This window comes from Pholcus phalangioides, unplaced genomic scaffold, assembly GCF_987345545.1.
Source record: "Pholcus phalangioides strain wild (caught in Gottingen) unplaced genomic scaffold, Ppha-v1.0 ptg000009l_1, whole genome shotgun sequence".
Lineage (NCBI taxonomy): Eukaryota > Metazoa > Arthropoda > Arachnida > Araneae > Pholcidae > Pholcus > Pholcus phalangioides.
The window spans coordinates 56,293,462-56,315,318 of NW_028301602.1; the positions used below are offsets into that span (position 1 = coordinate 56,293,462).

General features: G+C 37.3%; 1 protein-coding gene across 6 annotated transcripts in view; it reads right to left on the bottom strand.

The window, feature by feature from the left end:
* The window catches only part of Dgk (diacyl glycerol kinase 1), a 283,957-nt gene that overhangs the window by 157,483 nt on the left and 104,617 nt on the right, over window positions 1-21,857 (bottom strand). For all 6 annotated transcript variants that reach the window (XM_089236591.1, XM_089236594.1, XM_089236593.1 and 3 more), the window contains exon 3: window positions 11,718-11,932. In XM_089236591.1, coding sequence (XP_089092717.1) covers window positions 11,718-11,808 — 91 coding nt within the window. In that variant the 5' untranslated portion in view covers window positions 11,809-11,932. The remainder of the gene's footprint in view (window positions 1-11,717; window positions 11,933-21,857) is intronic.

Here is a 21,857-nt window from a genome sequence, read left to right on the forward strand (position 1 = left end):
ACTAAAAAAAGTATCAACTCAACCAGTTCACCAGTTTGTAGCCCACTTTATCATCTTTACTTCAACATATGGAAGCCTGATGGCAGCACCAGCAAGAACACGAAGCAAGCACAATTCTGACAAAGTAAATACGTCACACATTCACTCAGAACGCTCATTCCGGCATGTACCGATTCGCTGGAAATTCCTTAGAGGAATGTGTGCTAAGTGCATATACGGTTAATTAGTAGTTTGTGGCTTACTAGTGGTAGTCTTATCGCATATCTGGCCCGCAGCTTGGAAAGGTTGTGCACCCATGATGTTGATTGTCTTCTTGCCGAACATTCATCACCTTCTTATATAATTTAACACTGCTGGAGAAAAAAGAGCTGGAAATAATGATATGATCCCCCAAAACACATTAAATAGTACCGATCTCATACCATCCACACGCGCACCAGTCAGGTAAGGGTCAGGGCCGATCTAAGACACGAGACTGCAACTCACAGTGTCAGGAAGAAGGTTCCAAGCTACGGTACAAGCCGTTGAGTTTGAAAATTAATTAAGGAATAGAATCACACGATGCCTGTAAGGCATCTGCATTTGCGCAGGGATGTTAAAGTTTCATACTACGACATAGAATCCAACATAATTGCCAGTCTTAAAAAACCCCCGTTGAGGCTAGTTAAAGATAATTCACCGGTTCGGTCCGCAACTCTGAACTAATTTCAACCCACGGGCGAAAAAAAGTTGTTGCCTTGCCTCCAAGTACAATTCCTTCCGAAGAGAACCAATTTGTATTAAAATTTTCAAAGTAGTTACTTTACATGATGTTCGTTGCCCAAATTTCTAGAAATTCAGACTTTTTTTTAAGAACTGGATTGCGGTCAAAATTAATTTTATGAAACCTTAGTGGAGGGAGGTTAGCGCCCGAGTGGTGCAGTAGTTAGATGCTCGTCTTCCACTGCGAAGGTTTCTGTCAAGGTAAACGAGTTCGAATCCGGGTAAGAACATCATTCTTTACCTACCGAGCTTAAGATGACCACCGATAGATGGCGACTTCATTTTCCACCCACCTCCACTGGTTGGAAATTGCTTGCAGATCGTAGTTGGTGTGCGGTAAAGTAGTACAGGGAAATTGTAATTAGACACTGACAATATATGCTTTAGACCTACGTAGTGGACGTATTTGGTTGTATACGTTTTGCATGGAGAAAAGAAATATATATAAGATATATATATAAGTGACGTTTTTTATTGCTATTTTCTCTTTTGTACGGTCCAGATAACCTTGTATATACCGAGTTTCAACGAAATACGTCCACCAGAATGGGCGTTACATAGGTCTGAGTTGTGTCAGTTTCTTATAACCACGAAAGAAAACGCATAAAATGTAAAAGGCAGGATTTTTTCCTAAATTCTGATTCCAATCAACTAATGTTTATATGTACTATATGTGTACAGTAGTACTATATGTACTATATATGTACAGCAATACTGTACCCCAACTTTCGGGGTTATCGTCGGTGCTGCCTATCCCATGACTGAGGTTATGCTTGGTCATACCGAGAAGGGAGGAACAAGATTATTTCCGCACTGGGTCCCGTCTTTGGAAATGGTAGCCCTGGACTGGAATATTTTTGTGTACCGCGTACTATGATGCTCACACAAATGAGCATCCACATTTTCTCACCTTCACCACTATTTTTTCATTCGTTTTGAGATTCAATTACCAATTGTTTAGTTCACCCTTTCTTTTCGCAAGCATCTGCTATTTCTGTAGCAGGGCAACCCGGCTGGGTGTTTGCATTATTGTGGTCAATCTCATGCTGTATAGTATTGGATCAGCAACAGAAGTATATTATAGGTCCTCCAATGAAAACTTTGAACAATTTGAAGAGTTATATAAGAACTAACTAGGCAGTCGGACTGCTAGAGTGGTCCCAGTAGAGGTAAATGTGAAATTTTTCTTTCCAAAAATGATCATCTCTACGTAACAAGGAGTTTCCCGCATATCTTGAACTAACAAGTGGATAAGACATCTTTCTATGTACCCTATGACCTGTCCGTATTTTACAGGAAATGCCCACCTGTCGTGGGCCGGATAAATCTCAGTGACATGTACGTATGAACTACATGCAGTGATACTTCAGCTAACGAAGATTTTTTTTTCCACGTTTTTCTGTCTCGGCTAACGGATACGGAATCGGCTAACAAACATTTTTGTTGATGTGGATGCAGCATGCGCCAAAATAAAACAGCTGCATCGTGAGCTAAATTTTCGTGCTAATCAATATGAATCCAATGCGTAACTGTTACTTGAGTTAGATTTAATTATTTCCACTGCGGAATCGCTTTCCAGATACATCTCTTTTTCGTTAGCTAGTATATAGGCATGGAATTACCAAAACTGTGTGTGTGTGTGTGAGTGATCAAACGAGGAGAGTTAGATAACCTGAGACCGGATCAGTGACTGGGGAAAAAATGACTTAGACAGTGGGGAGGGGAAACCAGATCATTGAGTAATCAAAGGAGCGACTAAGCATGTAAGTGACCAGAAGAATGACTTAGAGACAGAGGCGTATCTACAGGGGCGGGCTAACCAGGCAAAAACCCCGGGTGGCAAATCTGACGAATGAGTGGGTCAAGGAAATTCGATAACAGACGAGAAATATCTTAATTAGCCTACAGAAATTACCTTATAGGCTTCCTGGAAGGAAATTGTCCCTTGGGGCCACACAGATGTCTTTATTGTTTGTGCGCGCGCTCAATTTCATATGTATATTTGTATATTGTTAAATTAATAAAAAAAACAAAAAAAAAGGCTTTAAAAATTGACTAGAATGGGAGCTGATTAGAATTGTTCATCTGAGCCTTCTGTCAGTATTTGTATATCTTACAAAGCTTCTAGGGTGTTTTATGAAACTAATCTTCGAATTTTGGCTCGTTTCTGAAACGAATTAAACGATTTTCTATAGAAAGAAATAGAAAATCACGTTTCGGCTAGCGAATGTGATTCGGTAACGAATTATCTTCGTTAGCCGAGGTATCACTCTCTGTATTGCCTCTAATTTCACCGAGCGCCATAACACGGCATTGGTAATTTTCAGTCGATGATTAAAATGCAAAGCAATAGTTTCATCACAGCCGGTACCAATTATGACTCAATTCATACACACTAATTACTTTAATAAGGTCTGATGATCAGCGTAAAGTTAATTCTACAAACCCCATACTCAATATGATGCAAGATTATCCGAGGGTCGAATCTCTCTCCATGTTGCTCCGCGTAAGCAGATGAAGCTGATGCGCTTTCATGGTTATGTTTTAATAATCTCTAAGAAGCATTGATGTATGATTAATGTTTGAAAACGAACCGAATTTGTGATCGCGTTCGGATAACAAACATAGTCGAGTGTAATGCGGTGTGCGTAGTATATCCGCGTATACATAATGATGTGTATATCACGTGATGTACTCGGCGAGATGGTCGCTCAACATGGAAAGGTATGTACGTGGCGGATACACAGAAAGGGAGGAGATTTTCCGAAGCCCTGTTCCACGAAAGAGGGCGAATCACCGTTTTAAGCCTAATTGACTACAACATCGTAGAAAGAGATTTGTGTGGACTCGCGGCTTCTTTTTTCTTTCCAGGAGAGACTAGATTCCAACATTTTTAGATGCCGAAGATGTTCTTCTTTGGCTCTCGTTATAGTTTCTAAGAACGATTGAATCCATCCACACGTCATTAGAGCCGCACTGATCTCTTACGCGAGATAAAACATATCTATCTCTTTCTTTCTGAGATGGAAAAAAATTCAACTGAATCTCACTGAAGAATACACAATTTCCTTAGATATTTTGACATAAATTCTACGCTTACGGGGCAATCTGGTACCTGAACATGGGGTTACTTTGAACCGTTTTCCAGTTTATACGGAAAAACTCATGCTAGGCATAGGAAATACGTAAAATGATTTTTGAAAATGATGATATATTCTAAGATGATGTGAGAACAGATCCATTGCCTTAGAAAGCGACCACAATTTTTTATTTTATTTTTATGAATTTTTTAAAATTAGTGCAAAGTAACCGCTCCTATGAGTTACTTTGCATCACTTAATGTAATTATTACTTGTAAGCAAGAAAATACATTGGAGCACTAACAGCCCATTTAAAATTTGTCGTGTTGCCACACAGGAAATACGGAAAACTGACAGGAAATGTATTTTTTGGTCTTGAATGGAAAAAAATGATCAAAATTCACAAAAGTGCAACCCATCTCATTTAAAAAAGGCAACTAATGTGAATGAAATTTGGTATTATTTCATTCAAAAAACAAGAGACACAAATTTGGTTATTGATATGAATTGCGCGAGCTGAATTAAGCCTAAAACGAAGTAAAAAAACACTTTGGGGTTGATTTATCCGACTTTTTAGGTGGTGCGAAGTAGCTTCAGTTTAGCTCAGAACATTACCATCAAATTGCTATCGAGTATGTAATGATAAATAAATTGTTACAATATACGAATGATTTAAAAAGACAATTAGCTTCTACACATAAACAAATAGCATTTACTTTCTAATTAAGTACTTTTTGACAGAAAAATTCAACTTTTTCTTGACAAATATTCCAGGAGAAATCAAGCAGTACAGATTATGTTTAGCAAACGATATCCAAAATGACGGACGCATCAGAAACTCATATACATGAATTGACCAATAAGGTCTCCTGTCAGACAAAATCAAAACTGTTTGAAAAAATTGTCATTAAAATAGCCGCTAGCCAGCGTTAAATCTTTCTTCAGGATTGCTGCAAAATGACCCGTTTAGGTGAAAGGTACACCCGAATTACGGCACTTTATAAATTGCTCATTTTCGTGTAAATGTCAGTTGAAATCTGTAGTTTATGAATTAGTCTCGAGATATGATATAATTCCGTGTCAATGTTCTCAAGAGAAACACGCCAGTAAGATATCCTTCGTTTGGGCGGCTTCCAGAATAAATCAATTCCCATTGAAAACGGGAACGGGAAAGAACACGTAACGAGAGTAAGGAACAGTATTTACACTCGCATTCTTAGAAATAACCGCAGATTCCCAGCAAACTTAATGTACATTTTGTCCTCCAAGAATCGAGAAAGTGTGACACGTCAACAGTGATTCCATCAACTATATAAACGGTTTTCAGCGGGAGGAGGGGAGGGCAATGAATTTTGTCTCAAGAACGTAATAAACGCCACCGTAAGATGTCGAGGAAAAAGTAACAAAAGTCAGGTGCTTCGACAAATCGGCGCATACACATAGGTTGTTGAAAAGAAAGAATTTTTCCTCATCAAATCACAATTTTTGAAAAGCTCTTTTCGTAATAACAATTAGTCAAAAAGAAAGATGTCCGTAATTGTATTAGCTTCCAGGAACGCCCGTGGCTTAAAGCAATGTATGGCTTTTTATGTATGGGGCTTTTTACGATAAGAAACGAACTTCATATTGCAACTTAACACATCCAAATCTCACTGCTGACCCCTTTATATCAACATTTCCTTCCTCAATGCATAAACTCAACACATTCTGCCTGTCTGTTACTGTTCGATTCAACGTTCTGAAGCAGTCGTTCTCGTTGCTCGCACACTCAGTCACGATATACCTCTCCTTTTTCAGCGGTTTGTTTCTTTTAACCCGAGCACAATTCCGTTCCATCCTCAAGGACAATCTACTACCGATTGAGTTGTGCTGGAAGTGTGAGTGTGTGTACAGTCTGAGTGAGTATGTAGTGTTGTGTGTGTGAATTTGTAGTGCTGCCACCATCTACATTTCGAATTGTGGGCGAAGTGTTACTATTGAATATTTGTACTCCTGTTGCTTTCTGTGGCTAGACTTTTTAGCTAGAGATCAGCTCGCATTCGTGCCTCGAAGTTGGGAACCGTAGAAAACCAACTTCAGCCACTGTGGCATCTGTGGTGGTCGAACCCGGGTCCTCGCGATGAGAGTCTGTGACTATGACTACTCGACCACCGCAGTGGCCTTTTCAGTAGCTGCTTAATACATTCCTACAATTGTCAGTCACTCGATATAATAAATCATCCACCTTGACTAATACTACTGCTAAATTGCACATATAGAGTGTATATAAACCTGTTCTCTCTCTCACTTTTCTACGTCACTTTCTCCTCTCATCGTAATAAACGCCACTTCTGAAGGGAAGAATATATAACAAGGGAAGATCCTTTGGGGTCTGTATGATGATTGTTGATTAAAACTGGAGCTTCACAAAATAAAGATGATTGCAAACGAGAGTTTTCCTTGTAAGCTCATTAGTATTTCTTTCAGCAATTTCTTGTGACTTGGGGCGCGCTTGGAATGTGTTGTGTACCTAAAAGCGCTTGAAGACAAACCCACCTTTGTACAATGCACACCACTTAACTTAATCGCATCAGAACTCGAGGCTCCTGATAACAATAAACGATTCATAACTATATCCAAAACTCCCGGTGGCAATGGCCATGTGTCCCGTTTGGTTGAACGGGACGTATGAAAATGGACAACACAGTATTTCTTTCCCACATGACTGATTGCATGCGGAACGAAATTTTCAATTGCACCATTTTTTTTTTCACATTGTTCTAAAACATGATATTTTTGCTTTTTGCTAAAATCCTGCGTTTGCCTTAATTATTATTGACCCATTGTTTGATTGGAATGTGTCTAATGTGTTTTACGAATTACGCTCTCTCTCTATTGTTTTTAATGTACGGTACGTTCTATAGATAACAAGAAAGGCTTTCGGCCGAGACCGAAGAACTGACCCAGAACTGAAAATAAGGTTTTTTTTTAATTTACATTAGACTTTACTATGGATAGGCCATTGCAAAAGTACCTCCATGTGTAATCATAGCGGCCATCATGACCCGAATAGGGTATTGTGAACCGAGTACGGCAATGTTTATAAATGCACATTTTCTGACCTCATACATAGTCTTGCTGGCTGATAATGATGGTTTATGGGGACGGGGAAATAAGTCTGGCTCCAGCTTTGCTCCAAAATGCGCGATAAAAAACTTTGGACCAAAAAAAAAATTGATAACATAAACTGAAATCCTGATAACTATTAACGATTTTTTTTCATATCACGATATTGATACAACAGTACTTTAAAAAGTGATAACAATACCAAATTGACAACATTATCCACGGTTCTAATAAACTGCGCAACGCATTTTTTCAAATGTTCAAAGTGCTGTTACTGCTTAACCGTACACGCTTTTCGTACATATCTCTCTACGGAATTTCTAACGAACTGGCACATGCAGGAACGTATTATGTGCGTTCCTAACATATTTATGTCAGAGTTACGCTTGTTTTGTGTCATACTTATACCGTTTGCCTTCCATATTTTGAAGCAAACACGACAAACGGTTGAATTTTCCTCTCGTGTTGAAAATCTGCCTGCGCTCTGCAGAGAGATGTTCAGACTACTGCCGAAAATAACCGTATCGTACCTAATCTCCTTGGGGATTCCATCCAATGTCCCCTCATATTATACTTTTATGTTATTTAGATAAACGCGAATAATGCGAAATAACCTGTTCTCATCAATTTCATGAAATAGATGTAAATGTTGTTGACTTCTTGTTATGCAATGGACGAGAGGCTGACATCAATTCTCGCTATGACAAAGCCGAGAAAAAGCGAGTTTATACACAGGTACATATTAGGAAAAATAAAATAAAATAGGCGTAACAATATACGTTTATAGGGTCAATCTTCAAGTACCACTAGTTCTATATCTTATTGCGTTTAATTTCAAGAATTTAAGTCAAACACTGAGTCACACGGGAAAAAAAAATTCAAGGAAAAAAAAAAGTTATTCTACTTCTAATTACTTTCTGAATCCATCAAATATCTAACTCAAGAAGAGAAAAATCTTGCTAAAAAAAGACAACAAAAAATAAGATAGATATATTTCTCACCAAGCGCGGGTCCCTTTCTTCTTATTCAATGGGGTAATTAATTTTTTTATGAGATTCAGAATAGATTTTTTTTTCTTTTCCATTTCCTTGATCTAGGAGGACATTCATTGTACCTCATTTATTCACGCTTAAATGCATTTTTAATCACATTTCGTTTGCCTCAGGAAAATACCGCCGAGGGAAAAAAAATTAATAATGAAATGCGTTTCAAAATATATATATCATAGAACCGCGTAATATCTTTTGGAATGTCCAAATCGAATTGTTTGTCATTGATCCTGAATGATCACTCGTGATGTTTTTCTAAGACGTCATTCATTTTCAAATGGTCAACTCGTGCATGAAAAGCTTCTTTATGTTTCCATAAATGCAGAAAACGAATTCGGCGTTACGTCAAAAGTAACGATCACAAAGTTTTCTAGTTTAATTAAAAATCCCAATTGTAGTTGGATTGTACGGAGTATATGTACATCCGTATAATTCTAGGAAAATGACCGAGTGCGTATGTGTGTTACCCGAATACGTAACTACTACACGGCACATCAACTCTGGTCATAATTGTCCTATACGACAATTTACTACCAATGGAGTTGGAGGGAAATGAAGGAGCCTTCTATCGGCGGTCACCTCAGGCTCTGCAGGTAAAAACCTTGTTTTCTACGTTCTTACCTTTGGTTCGAACCCGTGAATCCTGACGGTAACTTTCATGGTGGAAGACGAGCACCGCTATACCGCTGCACCACTCGGGCGTGAAAAAATGTTCGTGTTAACGAAAACTTTTCAAATCCCCCAAATAAATTCACATGGGAACTGCTAGGTAACCTGGAATCCCTTTATAACGAAATTTCGTTTAAACGAAGTGATTCCTCCGGTGTCTTGGCGTTCGTTATAACGGTATTCGACTGTATATATCCAGTTTTATCCGTTCGACATTCTTTTTCTATACTAATTTTTTACCATCATTTACCAGAATGGGAATTTTTCAACTTGACTTCCTTGGTAAGTGTTTTTTTTTTATTTTGTATTTTTCTCACATTTTTTTTGTACTCATATAATGATAATAATAAAAAAAATAACAATTCCAAAGTTTTATTTCAGTCAAACCATTTTACAAGCCACAGTGTTATTAGTATGTATCTACAACTATTACTACTAAACCACACATGCACCTCGTCCACATTCCTCTGCGGAACTTCTAACGAATTGGTACATGTTGGAATATGCGTACGTGTTGTGAACCTGACGAAAGTTTATTTATATGTAATGCTAGTAGTTTTGTGGTGCCGCTATTTGCCATCAATTTTTCTAACTGTGAGTGGAGTGTAATGATCGAATTATTGTATCGTTGGCCTGTTGCTCTCTGTGACGAGACTTTTTAATGGGGAGATCTTCCCGCTTTTGCGCCTCGGGTAAGTTGGGCACCTCTATCGCCGCGTATATGGGCAATTTACTACGTAGTGAGTTGTGCCGGAAGTGAAAGTGTGTGCACCTAACAGTCTGAGTGCACGTCTAGTGTCGTGTCTGATTTTTCAGTCAGTGCTGCCATCTATATTTCAGAAGTGAAGTGAGTGAAGTGTAATGACTGAATATTTGTGCTGTTTGTAGACCTGCTTACCTGTGTGGCGAGACTTTTTAAAGGGGAGATCGGCTCGCATTTGCACCTCTAGCTTGGGAACCATAGAAAACCAACTTCAGCCGACCACCACAGCAGCTTAGCATGTATCTTTGACCTTAGAAAACCGAACAAACCCCGCTTTTTGCACACACACCCCCAAATTTTGCTGCCGCCTCACCTTCTCAGCTAATTGTCAAGACCACCCATTTCCTAATTTGCCTCCCATCCGAATGTCCCTCATTGGGTTATAACACACTTTGCCCCCCCCCACACACACACCCTGTGAAGCAAGAACTATTTTTTAAAGTTGCACTGGGGGGGGGGGGATATCGCATGTTGAGGAGACATATTGCTGTGCATTCTTCAACAATGATGTATAAGCAAGTTAACAAACAATAAATGAAATTTGTAAATATTTCAAATCTATTTCAATAATATAAACACAGCGTGTTCCCCCAAACGTGCAACTTCCCATTATTTTTTAAATATTGACGATAATTTTTTTGTCATGTAATAGCATTCAATTTACCCCTCTTACTTGCCTAATATAACCCCTCAAAATGTTTCTCCTGTGGATTCAATGCTTGCCCATTAAAGGGTAAAATAGCCATGTATAGGCCTACATGAAATGCAACTGCAATACTAGCAATACCAACTGTACAAACGGATCAAATAACAAAAGAGTTAGGACTACTTTTACTAAAAAGGGATTCAAATTCTTTGAAAGATTAAGTTTAAAAACCACCTCTTTGACTCCAAACGAATATAAAAGAAAATGCTCAAGAGACATCTAAAATGATTAATAATGCATATTAAGAATATTCACACATAAATCAGAAAGACAAAAGCAGATGAAATACCGTCTCATTAAAAATCGACAAATCAGGAGCAAAATTAAAGATTAGAAAAACGTATTTTCTACAAAAAAATTTAGCATAAGAATGTTAGAAAGCAAAATGACAATCAATATTCACCGACGAAACAACAAAAAAACTCGATGAAACTCCTGAAGTTCGTCGAAGAGATAATCAATAGCATAAATAGAAACATGTGAGATTATTTTATATCCGTAAAATTCGAAAGCACGAAAACCTTCGTGTCCGTTTCATTAATCACCGCTGTAAATAGATGTCGACGATGAGGAAACAAACATTTCCGCGAAAACAATAAGAGATTAGATTTGAAAAAAAAAGACATATTTCTCTGAATGACTAACTTGGATGATAGCGTACGATCTCTTGAGTGATTTATTGTCGCAAATACATACGCATACGCCATCTTCTCTTTCATGTCGAAAGAGGCAAACCCCTTCCTCGAAGGATACGCCTTTTACGTATCATTCTTCCACGGATTTTACTTTTGACATATGATTCTCTGAGTCGAATTGAAAGACTAAATGAAATTTATCCAGAGGTTTATATCTCTCTTTTCTCCCCTTTTTTACCATTTTACCCGAAAAATGCGTCTTCATTTTTCATTCGTGCGACATATATATATATATATATATATATATAACCATGTTATAAGAATAACGCGAATAATTCAAAACTTAACTTTGATATTTTCATTCCGCTCGAAAAGGGAACGTGGATACGTGAAACTCTCGCTTCGTGATTTTTTTACAACGTTTATACGATTGAGACAGAGAGAAAGAGGGGGAGAGAAAATTCTTAGAAAATTCTTACCACGTGCCGATTTCCACGTACACAAAAATGCATATACAGCTCAATTTAAATTTTTCGGGGGATTTTTAACACAAAATCAATGCCCCCCCCGTTCTTGCAACAGATGAGTCGTGTTCGTGAACAGAGGTTTTCTTGTCAAAGAATCATCGACGAGTGGATGAATTTTTCATCATCGACTTGTTTCAATATTAGAGTTCCCGTTTCCTACTCATTTTACGACTAAGAATTCCTTTTCTTAAGTTTCAGTTCGAAAGACTTTCTGATAACCATAAATATACACCAGAAGAGATACGCTGTTTCAAATACATATACGTACATATAAAATATATATATATATATATTGCCTTGATGTTTACGAACGAAACAAATTCCAAGCCTGTGAAAATTAGATTCTCGCCATCGAAATGTTTTCTTATTTGTGTGCGCATATACACACACTTTATACTTAAATAAAGAAATAAAGACTTGCATTGGATGTAATCTTGTAGTTGCTGAAATTCTGAAGGCGAGAGTTTCTCCCATTTCAGAGTCATCGCTGGAAGTGGATTTGATGCCGGCATGTTTATAGGTTGTGTTCGAGACGAAGCTTCACTGTTTACATGTGTATCGGTGCTACGACCACGACTTCGGTCGTCCCTGCCATGTTTCTCGAATGACAACCAGCTTGAAATTATAACTCATAACCTGAAAAAAAAGAGTGAGAATAAAGATATTAATTTCATCATATCGTTTTTATTTTCCAAGCATAAATTTATCTACGCACTTCGATTAAAATCGTTCGCAAAAGGTTGTAAGAATGAGCAGCTCTATCGCTAACCAGCCGCGGTCTCGTCAAAGGTAAGATTGTGATGATGATTTGGACAATGATATGTTATAGCGAAGAAAGTTCACATTTTTTTTATTATGAACGAATGAAATTGCGCAAAAATTATTTCATGCATGACAATCTTCCTCGAGATAAACACCGTGTGTCAAAGAATCTTCAATAGTGGCGCTAGACTTCAGCCTACAGTGACACTATCAGTGTAAGGGAAAAAAAGCAACCAAAAAATAGGAAAAAGCAATAATTAAAGAAATGAATATTAAAATTATTAAAATGAATGATAATTAAAAATCCCATAAAACACTATGGTTGTTCACAGCCTAAATACAGTTACCCATTAGCAATACATCCGAAAAAGAACGTGTAAAACTAAAATATTACTATATGAAAGGATGACGTCTCTCCGCTTTTCCATACAAAGGTTTGAATAGCGGAGAGTGACGTCATCCTTTCATAATTCGCCATCTGGTGTCAGCGTCAGCAGTTATGAGCTTGTCCTGAGTCAGGTCCAGCCGTCCATGTACGGTCCCATTCAGTGCACACAAGCTCCTAGGAAAGATTGAGAGATTCGTTGCCTTTGTAGTCTAGTGCATTCACCCGGAAAGTGAAAGGACGTGGGTTCGATTCCCCGCAAAGAAAGTTGAATTTTCTCTATCCAAAAAAAATTCATCTTCGCAATAGCCAGTTGTTAAAAACCTTTGTATAAAATATTACTGCCCATAAAACTACGGCTGTCATCATTTAAGTATGGATAATTTCTCGATTATAGTATACTCCCACCCAGCCCCTGTCATATTTCCTCTTAAAGGCATCCATTGGCAAAGGGGAGAGGGAAGAATTCATGACAAACGAAGGTAAGCTATTCTATCCATTTACAACCCTATTAGGAAAAACTCTCTACTGCACAATTGCCCATAACTAATCGAAACTGGTGTCTCCGAGTCGAAGCATTTGAATGACTGCGTAGCAATATTTTATGATCCATCATATCGATCTTATTGAAAATCTTAAATACTTCAATCATATCACCCCGACGCCTACCTTGTTCCAAAGAAAACATATTCAATATGAATCAAGTCTCTCTTCATACCTCAAGCCTTGCATCCCCGCTAGTGGCTTCCCATTGCACCCCTTGGACCAAGTCTATAGCTTTCTGAGTTTTCAAAATCGTACAACGTACTTCAGGCCGGGACGAAGCAAGCACCGAAAAAGCGGAAGAATGTCATTAGGGTAAAATGTTAGCCCGCATTTAGAGCTGTTTTTTCACAACTTTCTACATTCGGAATTCAAATATCTCAGTGAATATTGCACATAGAAACATGGATTTTTTTTGTTCATATTAGGAGAGACAGGGAAACAACTTTTTAATTGGGATTTTGAGAAAAAGAGTTCATATAATAAGTCAACATTTTTATTTTAACAACTATTCAACCCCTGGCAACACGAATGATATATCTGGGTGCTAAACATTATTTGGAAACTTTTTCTAATTTTTCTATATCTTTAGTATCAACGATTCGCTCGTAAAATGTCACACCTCTTGTTTTCTATATGCTCCCTGCATATTATATACACATATTTTACCATTATACAGTGAAACTTGGTTAATTCGAAGGCCAAAGTAACCGAAAAAAGTTCGAATTATCTAATTAATCTATCAGGAATCTGTATAATGACTATACAAATTACAACTTAATCATCATCATTGATATAGGATAATAATTACCAATTATCAAAATTTTATCATCAGTTACGAAACTGTTTCTCAAATTTTGTTTAGCATTCAAATGCTCTATCAAGGAAATATACTTTCATTAACATATCACAAGTTTTACTTCCCTATACTTTCCATACTCTTAATGACGATAAATTGATTCGCATTTTTTAAATGGTACACCTTTGTCCATAGATTGAACAACAATAATTCATAACATTCCCGATGCACTTCAGCTGAACGAAGTTAAAACTGGCATTAACTTATATCGAAGGTAGAGTAGAGTATATAAAACAGCATTTTCAAACTTTTAGCTGTCTTTAATGGCGATTTGTTTTTTAACAACTTGGTCGAGAAAAAGCAGTCTTACTTGTAGAATTTTTTGAAACTGGATTTACTCTTACAAAAATAATGATTTTATTTCTTCCAACTCTCTCTCTTCGAATTATCCAAAACATTCGGAAAAAAAAACATTCAAATTAAACAAGAAATTTTAACATTAAATTGAATAGAAAACTCAAAAGAGTTCACGTGAATAAGAGTTCGAATTATCAATTCTATTTTATCTGAATTTATTTATTTTTATTCGAATTAACCGAGTTGTACTGTAATATGGGATAATCTGATTTGCCGCTTAGACTGGACCAAGATTTATGGTTAATGCCATTCTAATCAGACCATATTGCAGAGTCTGGTTCGAGTGGAACCTATAGGGGAACAAATTTCGAAAAAAGAAATTTTATGATTCTGTGAATACATCAGAAAATGTATCATCCATAAAAATTAATAAAATTATTATGGCAATTCAATTCACTAAGACTGCAATGTAATCAAATAATGCAGAACATGATTTTGTGTTTATTCAAAAAGAAATGAAAATCATCGAACTTCATAAATTTCAGATTCCGTAAGTATGTAATTCTTGAAGTATTACCAATGTGCATACATATATTTACGCACAAAATATAATGGTTTTGTTCTCTTGTACGGTGCCGCATGTGCCGTCTTATCGAGTTTGTGGGTCTAGGAGTTCGATTTAATTTTATTTAAAAGGCAAATGTAGAGACATCCGAAAAGGTTCATACATAATAACAGAACACGTAGAAAATGATAACTATGCATATGTAAAATATGCACACACTAGACAAAAACTAAAGAAAATTTCTGAAATAAATAATTTCATGATAAGAGAAAGATATTCAGAATTAATGAAAGAAATTATTTTTCAAAATTAAAAAAAATGCTTTTGGATAGGGGACGATTTTGTTGGACTCGATGCTCTGGGCCCAAACCCCGTTGGCCCATTTTTCACGACGTCACTGCCCCAAAAGTCTCATAAGTTATTTTTTTTAATATGCTCGATCGAACTTTACTTTGCCGATTGGTTCCGAAGCGAACGGCTTCACATTTCTACGAAAGGGTAGAAAGGAAAACACAAACTGGAAGTGCAGAAGCCATTTTTCAATGGAGAAACGTGATACATGGACAAATTTTTAAACTCTCGAGAGTTATTCGACGTAACTTTCCACTTAAAAATCGCTGAACACGATATGCCTGCCCCGTTTTCCACTAAAGCAGGTAAAAGCTTGTCGTAGCCTTGAGGATTTTCGCCCTTCTAGAATTACGAAACATGTCTAGCTAAAATACACACACGAGAAATTGTTGATAATCTGATAAATTAGTTCGGTTTATAATAGAAGGCCAAGGTACATCAGTTATTATAACTGGTAGTGCATCTTCATTGACGTCATCTTCCGTTGCTTCAGAACTTACGCGCATCGGGGGAATTTTCGATCGTTCATAAATAAATCTAAATTTTAAAACCGGGTCATAAATCTTACGGATTACTTGCCAACAGATTGCTATATTTTGGAAGAAAATTTTCAATAATAATTTAACGGTTTATGAAGATTTCTTAGCGTGAACGTGTCCATCAAGTTTAACATCAAATATAAGGCCAAGGTAAAAAAAGTTGAAGACTCCTAATTCGATTTTAAAAAAAATGCCATCGATTAAATAGACGAAAGAGGTGGCCAACTGTTTTCTGTTCGAGGGTGAACATAATAGCCAAATGCGAGACGCATTAGGGTTGCCACTTCGGTGTATAAGTCGCACCAGTAAAATGCAATTTAGTCGATAAACGTTTACCCTGGGTTTTGTGTGTGCGTGTGTGTATTCCTCCACTTCTTCACAAACTGACATTTATTCATTGTTTATCTGGTTACGGTCCCAGCTAGATGTTAATGCATCAGAAACTCCTCTACTGATTATTTCATCCAACATATTCACATTGATTTTCATGTTCAATTTTTTACAGATAAAACATTTTTTTCCTTCCAAGTTTTTCTCCAATTATTATTTTTCCTTATCCTTGATTTGACAGCCCTGCCATAGCGGTTCGCCGATAGCTTTCGAGAGAAGTTTTATTTCCATTAAAAAGGATACTAAAAGCCAGTTGCGTGGATCCCATGGACCATCCACGCCGAAGTTGCCGGGAATAGGTGTACGCGTAATGATACCAAGGTAAGAAAAATCAGCCAGGCATGCACCAAGCAGCCTACAAGTAGATATGAAGGGATACGCGTATCATTACCTGATACCTGATGCTCCTGTGCGTCCATAAAATTACAAGTGCACATGCATTCTTGTTACGTAAGCTACCTTCTTCAACCAGAATGCCCGCCAACCTGCCACGTCGAAATTTAACGGGAATGCTACTCTATTTTCGGCACAAACAATTATCGTGCTCGATCGGAGGAGTCCTTTGGTCAAAAGCACAATGTCACTCCACTATCAAATATGAAAATTTTTGCCTTTTGCACTTATTAGTGTCTGCGTAGCCTAATCGATTTCGAGGTGTCATTGCGAGTTGACATCCACTTCAGAAGTTTCGTCACAGCAAGCAGAACAACAAATACGCATTCAGCTAGATACACAGAAGCCTTAGCAGGCAACTTGCCTAAAAAAATAAGAAAGAAAAAATGCTCATAACAGCTTTTAAACCAAATGCTTTTATGAGCAGTTTTTGTGTTCGAAAACGCAGTATAGTGAGAGCATAGTGAATTATTTTCGTTACTAGAAATAACGAATGCTCATAGTCTGTTAATGAACAAGTTTGCCGTTTTAACAAATAATGATCAGAAAAAAAAGTTATACACAGTAATACTTTTTTACCTTGTCGGTGGTCATCATACGACCCGATTTCATTTTACGGTGTTATAGTAAATCCAATTCTGAAAGCGATAATATTAAATTCAGTAAGTGAAACCTCATTATAACGGACTGTATTATAACGAACGTCGCGTATAACGAATAATTAAAAATTTCTAATAATAATAAAGGATGCTTATTTTTATCTGAACAGATTTAAATTTACAAAAAAAAAAAACAAGCGATTAAGCATTGATTGATGTGTGTTTTGCGTAAGCATGGATCCAAGGCCATTTAAATTTTGATTGCGATATGGTGAACAATCGGCAAATGAAAATGAGTTTACATATTATGAGCACACTTATGAGATACCTACGTCAGTAACAGTAGAATCTCTCGCCAACGGACACCCATGGGACCAAAAATTTTGTCCACTAACGGGGAGTGACCGCTAATGGGGGAGGTACGATATACAGTGGAATCTCGTTTATACGACTTTCACATTTATACGACGTTTGACTTCCGCCGAAATCGGTTCCTACACGTTTTAATGTTAAAATGTATATGAGTTTCTTTCTCTCTTTCTCTCTGTGCATTTGGGATACACCGGTGGTGATAGTCTGGATAAAGAAAGTTTGATTAAATTTCACCACATTTATCCTGGACCACAGTTATTTTTAGTTAATTAAGTAATCAATTAATGATTTATCATATTTACCAACACGAGCGAGGTTAATGAAGTTGAATATGATAAGAGGTCATTCAAGTATTACGAAAGCATCGATAGAGGACGGGGGTTCGGATTAGGAAGTGGATCGAAATGAATTTCTTGAACAGAAATTTGGAGTTCTTAGCCTTCAAACAGCATTTAAATTAATATAAATTTATTATAATAACATTTTAAGGTATTTTCGTCCAATATGCATTTTTTTTTTTTGTATTGAAGATAACATTTTGATCGTCGGGGGGGGGGGGGTGTCTCGTGGTCCTCCTCCCGGCGTACGTTTCTGAGCCAAATATGCGGTGGGGGAGGGGCACAGCTAGCTACATTTTTCTGACAAGGGGAGGGGGGGCAGAGTTTTGCTTATTTTTGCTGACGGGGGGGGGGGTCAAAAGGAAAAAGAACTAAAAATCTGCTGACGTTATCCTAAATGGCCTTCAATTTCTCGGTTTTACGTATATATATAATTTTACTCCCCGCTATCTAGAGTGTCCACTAACGGATAGTGAGATACGTTGAATCCCTATTCGACGGGACCAGATGGGGTCTGAAAAGTGTCGGCTGGGGGAAGTTCCACTTTATTAATTGAAGAAATAAGCAGCAAATTAACCCAGCAGAAATATTTTTTTTTTCAAACCCATGAATGAACCAGGATCTTCTTGCTCTAATGATTGATGCAGAGAGAAGTGTTGTACGTACACATCTTTTTCAATTCAACCAATGTTGAAGGCCGTGTTCTATTATACAGTCAAAGTGCGTTATAGCGAGTACGGCTTACAACGAAAATCTGGCTATAACGAGTGATTTAAAGTGACTGTGAAATAGCTAATGTTAAAGATACAAAAAATATTAGGTTATAGCAAATTAAAAATCAGGAAGCATTCGCTATAAAGTCAGAATAAGGGTAAAAAAATGCTAATTTTTCCTTGTCTCTCTTCAAGAATTGAACATAACGACTCTTATAGCACATGCTCCTCGTAAATATTACTCACAGGTACTCCTAACACAGGATGGAAGCTAAAGTGTCAAATTTTTTTTAACATCCCTTCTTTCTGTTTTTGGACTTTCCCACTATGCACATGACTTATGCGATGATTCTATTGGACTTTTGTCTCTTCCAATGAATGAGAGGCCATTGGACCAGCACTTGCAGTTCAAATTCGTTTCCGAATGACTGAAAAGATTGTGCTAAAATAATTTTCCGATTAGCGGGGAAATGTTGACGACACCATACAGACGTAGAAGTGAACAGTAATATATGTAATAATTGAGACTGAAATTAAGATTTAACAATTATGTCTCAGAGAATAAAGCTGTGAGACCAAAAAAATTACATAAATAGAGTTCTGTGCATTCGTTAATATCAGAACAAAATAGTTTATAGTTTGAGAGACGTTTTAATGCAGATAAAGCAGCAATTTTCTACAATTTTGCAACCTGAAAAAAAAGGAAAATTCTCTTGTAACGAGATGTCTGTTATAATGACACTTTACCTCGTTATTGGGAACTGTTATAACGGATTTTTACTGTGTGATAAATCCTTTTTATGTAGCTAACTACTATACTTTAATTTATGCGCATCCTGTTGAATAAGAATTATTTGTTATAAACCGGACTTTTTGATTAAAACGGACAACCTATAGCCCTACTAGTCCGTTATAATGACGTTTTACTATAATTTATCCGATTTCTTTTAGCCTGGTCGAAATACCCAATCCTAAGTCTTCCTTAATTTTTTTTTTAAGTCTCACAGAAACATAAATAATACACGTAAATGTATAATATAACAGATGCACGTATGTGTGTGTGTGTGCGATGTGAAACATTAAATCGAAAGAATCTCTTAGGATGTTGTGCTTTACAAATAATGCATACGCGAGAGCACAAATACGATCTGAAGGCATATGTACATGTATCGGAGTGTGGGGGGGGGGGGGGAGTACTTACTGTATATTTCGGTATGCATGGAGGAGCATTTTTGTTTCTCTTCCATTTTGGAATCCTTTCCGGGACTGTAGGAAAAATAGTTTATGCACAAGAAGAGTCTCGAAATGATCGTTTCCAATGGAAGACGCATTTTCTCTCGCAATGTTTATTCTAATACGTTTCCTTTCCTTTTTACTTTATTACTGTTATTTTTTCGGATTCTGATGATGATGCTGATGCCATTACGATCAGCAAATACACTCGTACTCTGTATATTAACGTCAAATACACTCTCTTCGAGAGGAAACAACGGACTTTTGTGTGTTCCTTCGTCCGTACTTAGATTCTATTTAGGTTCCCGAAGAACCAATTCTTATTTATCCTATTCATTTTTCTCCCTATTTTTCCCCCTTAAGATTCTTCAAGATCTGTAAAATAGGCTCGAAATTCCTTTCACGTTCGATTATTTCTTGCACATACGATCATACTATTTTCTACAGTGTGCCGAAGAGAGGTGCCAGTCACCTCTCATCACTTTTCATCAGGTAGCCGAAAGTCTTCAATATACCTGCCTGCTGCTACTACGCATACTACTTGACCGAACATGCACCTCGCGCAAATTCCTCTGAGGGATTTTTAACGAGTTGCTTTAGCATGCCGGAACATGTGTGTGGGCATTATGTTCGGCCTTGTGCTATTTAGTATGTCAGAGTTATGCACATTTCGTATTTCAGAGGTGCTGCCATCTGTCTTTCATATTTTGACGTGGAAATGGCGGGTGCTTGAATTTTGAGTTGTCTTGCGTATCGTGTTGATACTCGCCTACTGCAGGACGGGAAATAAGGAAGGGGGGGAGGCGAAGGAAAGAAGGAGATCTACTACCCCAAATGGAAAATTAGGGGTTGAAAATTTTAGTTGGGGGAGACAAAGAACACTGTTATAAAATGATCAAATTCACAGAGGATCGCGTTTGCCCGCCCTTTCCTATGAAATAAATTCCTACTTATGAAACTGGCCTACTATAACAAAGGATGCCCAGAAGTTCGATCAGCCTTTATCAGAATACGTATTTCCTAAAGCAGAGCTGGAACAGAAACGGTGACAAGATGACCGCAGAATGGATTGCTATTGCAGAAAGTTTCGCATCGAAGGATTAGCGCACCAAGCTTTTGGCAAGCCACATGCATAGGCGGATACAGAGAGGGGGCGATTGTCCCCACATGGACAACAATCAGCATAGTATTACTTGTTGCAGCAGAGCCTATATTACATGGTGAAAGTTAATCAACTACATTATAGAACATATTTTCCGCACAGAGCTAATATATCTGCTTTTTTAAAATATCACTATAATCCCACATACAATAACATTTAAAAAGTTTAAACTTATATTTTCCCATAAAGTTTGGAGCGTGTGAAAAAAATATTCTTTTTATGCGCAAACGTTAATTTTTTTCTCGTAGCAAGAAATCGGACACAACGAGGTATCACATAGAATCTCCAAATGGCATCAATAGTCAATAGGTATTTCATTCCATCGATAACTGGTATTTTGCTGCTCGACAAACCAGATATTATAATACGGTTTTTCTACAGAGTTAACCCGTAAAGTGCCAGAGTAAATAAAACCCTGTCATTCAGTGACAGAAGTTTTTATCTTTTCTTCGAGAAAAGTTAGAAATAAAAGTTGTCGTTCGATCAGCGTGAGATCCAAGACCAAAATTAAGTTTATCTGAAATCGAGGAATATCTTATCGTAAGCCTCTTTAGAAAATAGATGGTTTAAAATATGCAAAGAGCTATTTTATTCGGTCATCGACGTTCAGGTCGAAGAAAACAAGGAGCAACTTTTTCTCGAGTCGATACGCGATCGCTGAAACAAACTTTAAGGGTGATTTCTCAGAAGACTAAAGTGCGTTTCATTTTCTTCTATCCTTGAAGCAATTGGTGAAGAACATGCTCTTAATACGGGAAAGTTCTCTTTTTCTTTGGCCAAACTTCTCCTATTTCGTTGTAGATGTTGATTTTGTAGGGCGTATTACGTCCCCCAAGAAAGACATAAATGTCTTCGCGACGAAGTTGGAAAAAAAAGAGTTTTGTCACTAATGAGGGTTGTGAAGATAACGTCTACACTTGCGCAGTCCACTGCTTCGTATTTTGCCTCGATATAAGCCACTGGCAACTCTATAAGTGTTTGTGCTGAGACAGTACATTGTCTACCCTGGAATCGCTCTTCTTTTCCTTTTCTTATGCACTTTAGAAGAAATGACAAAAAG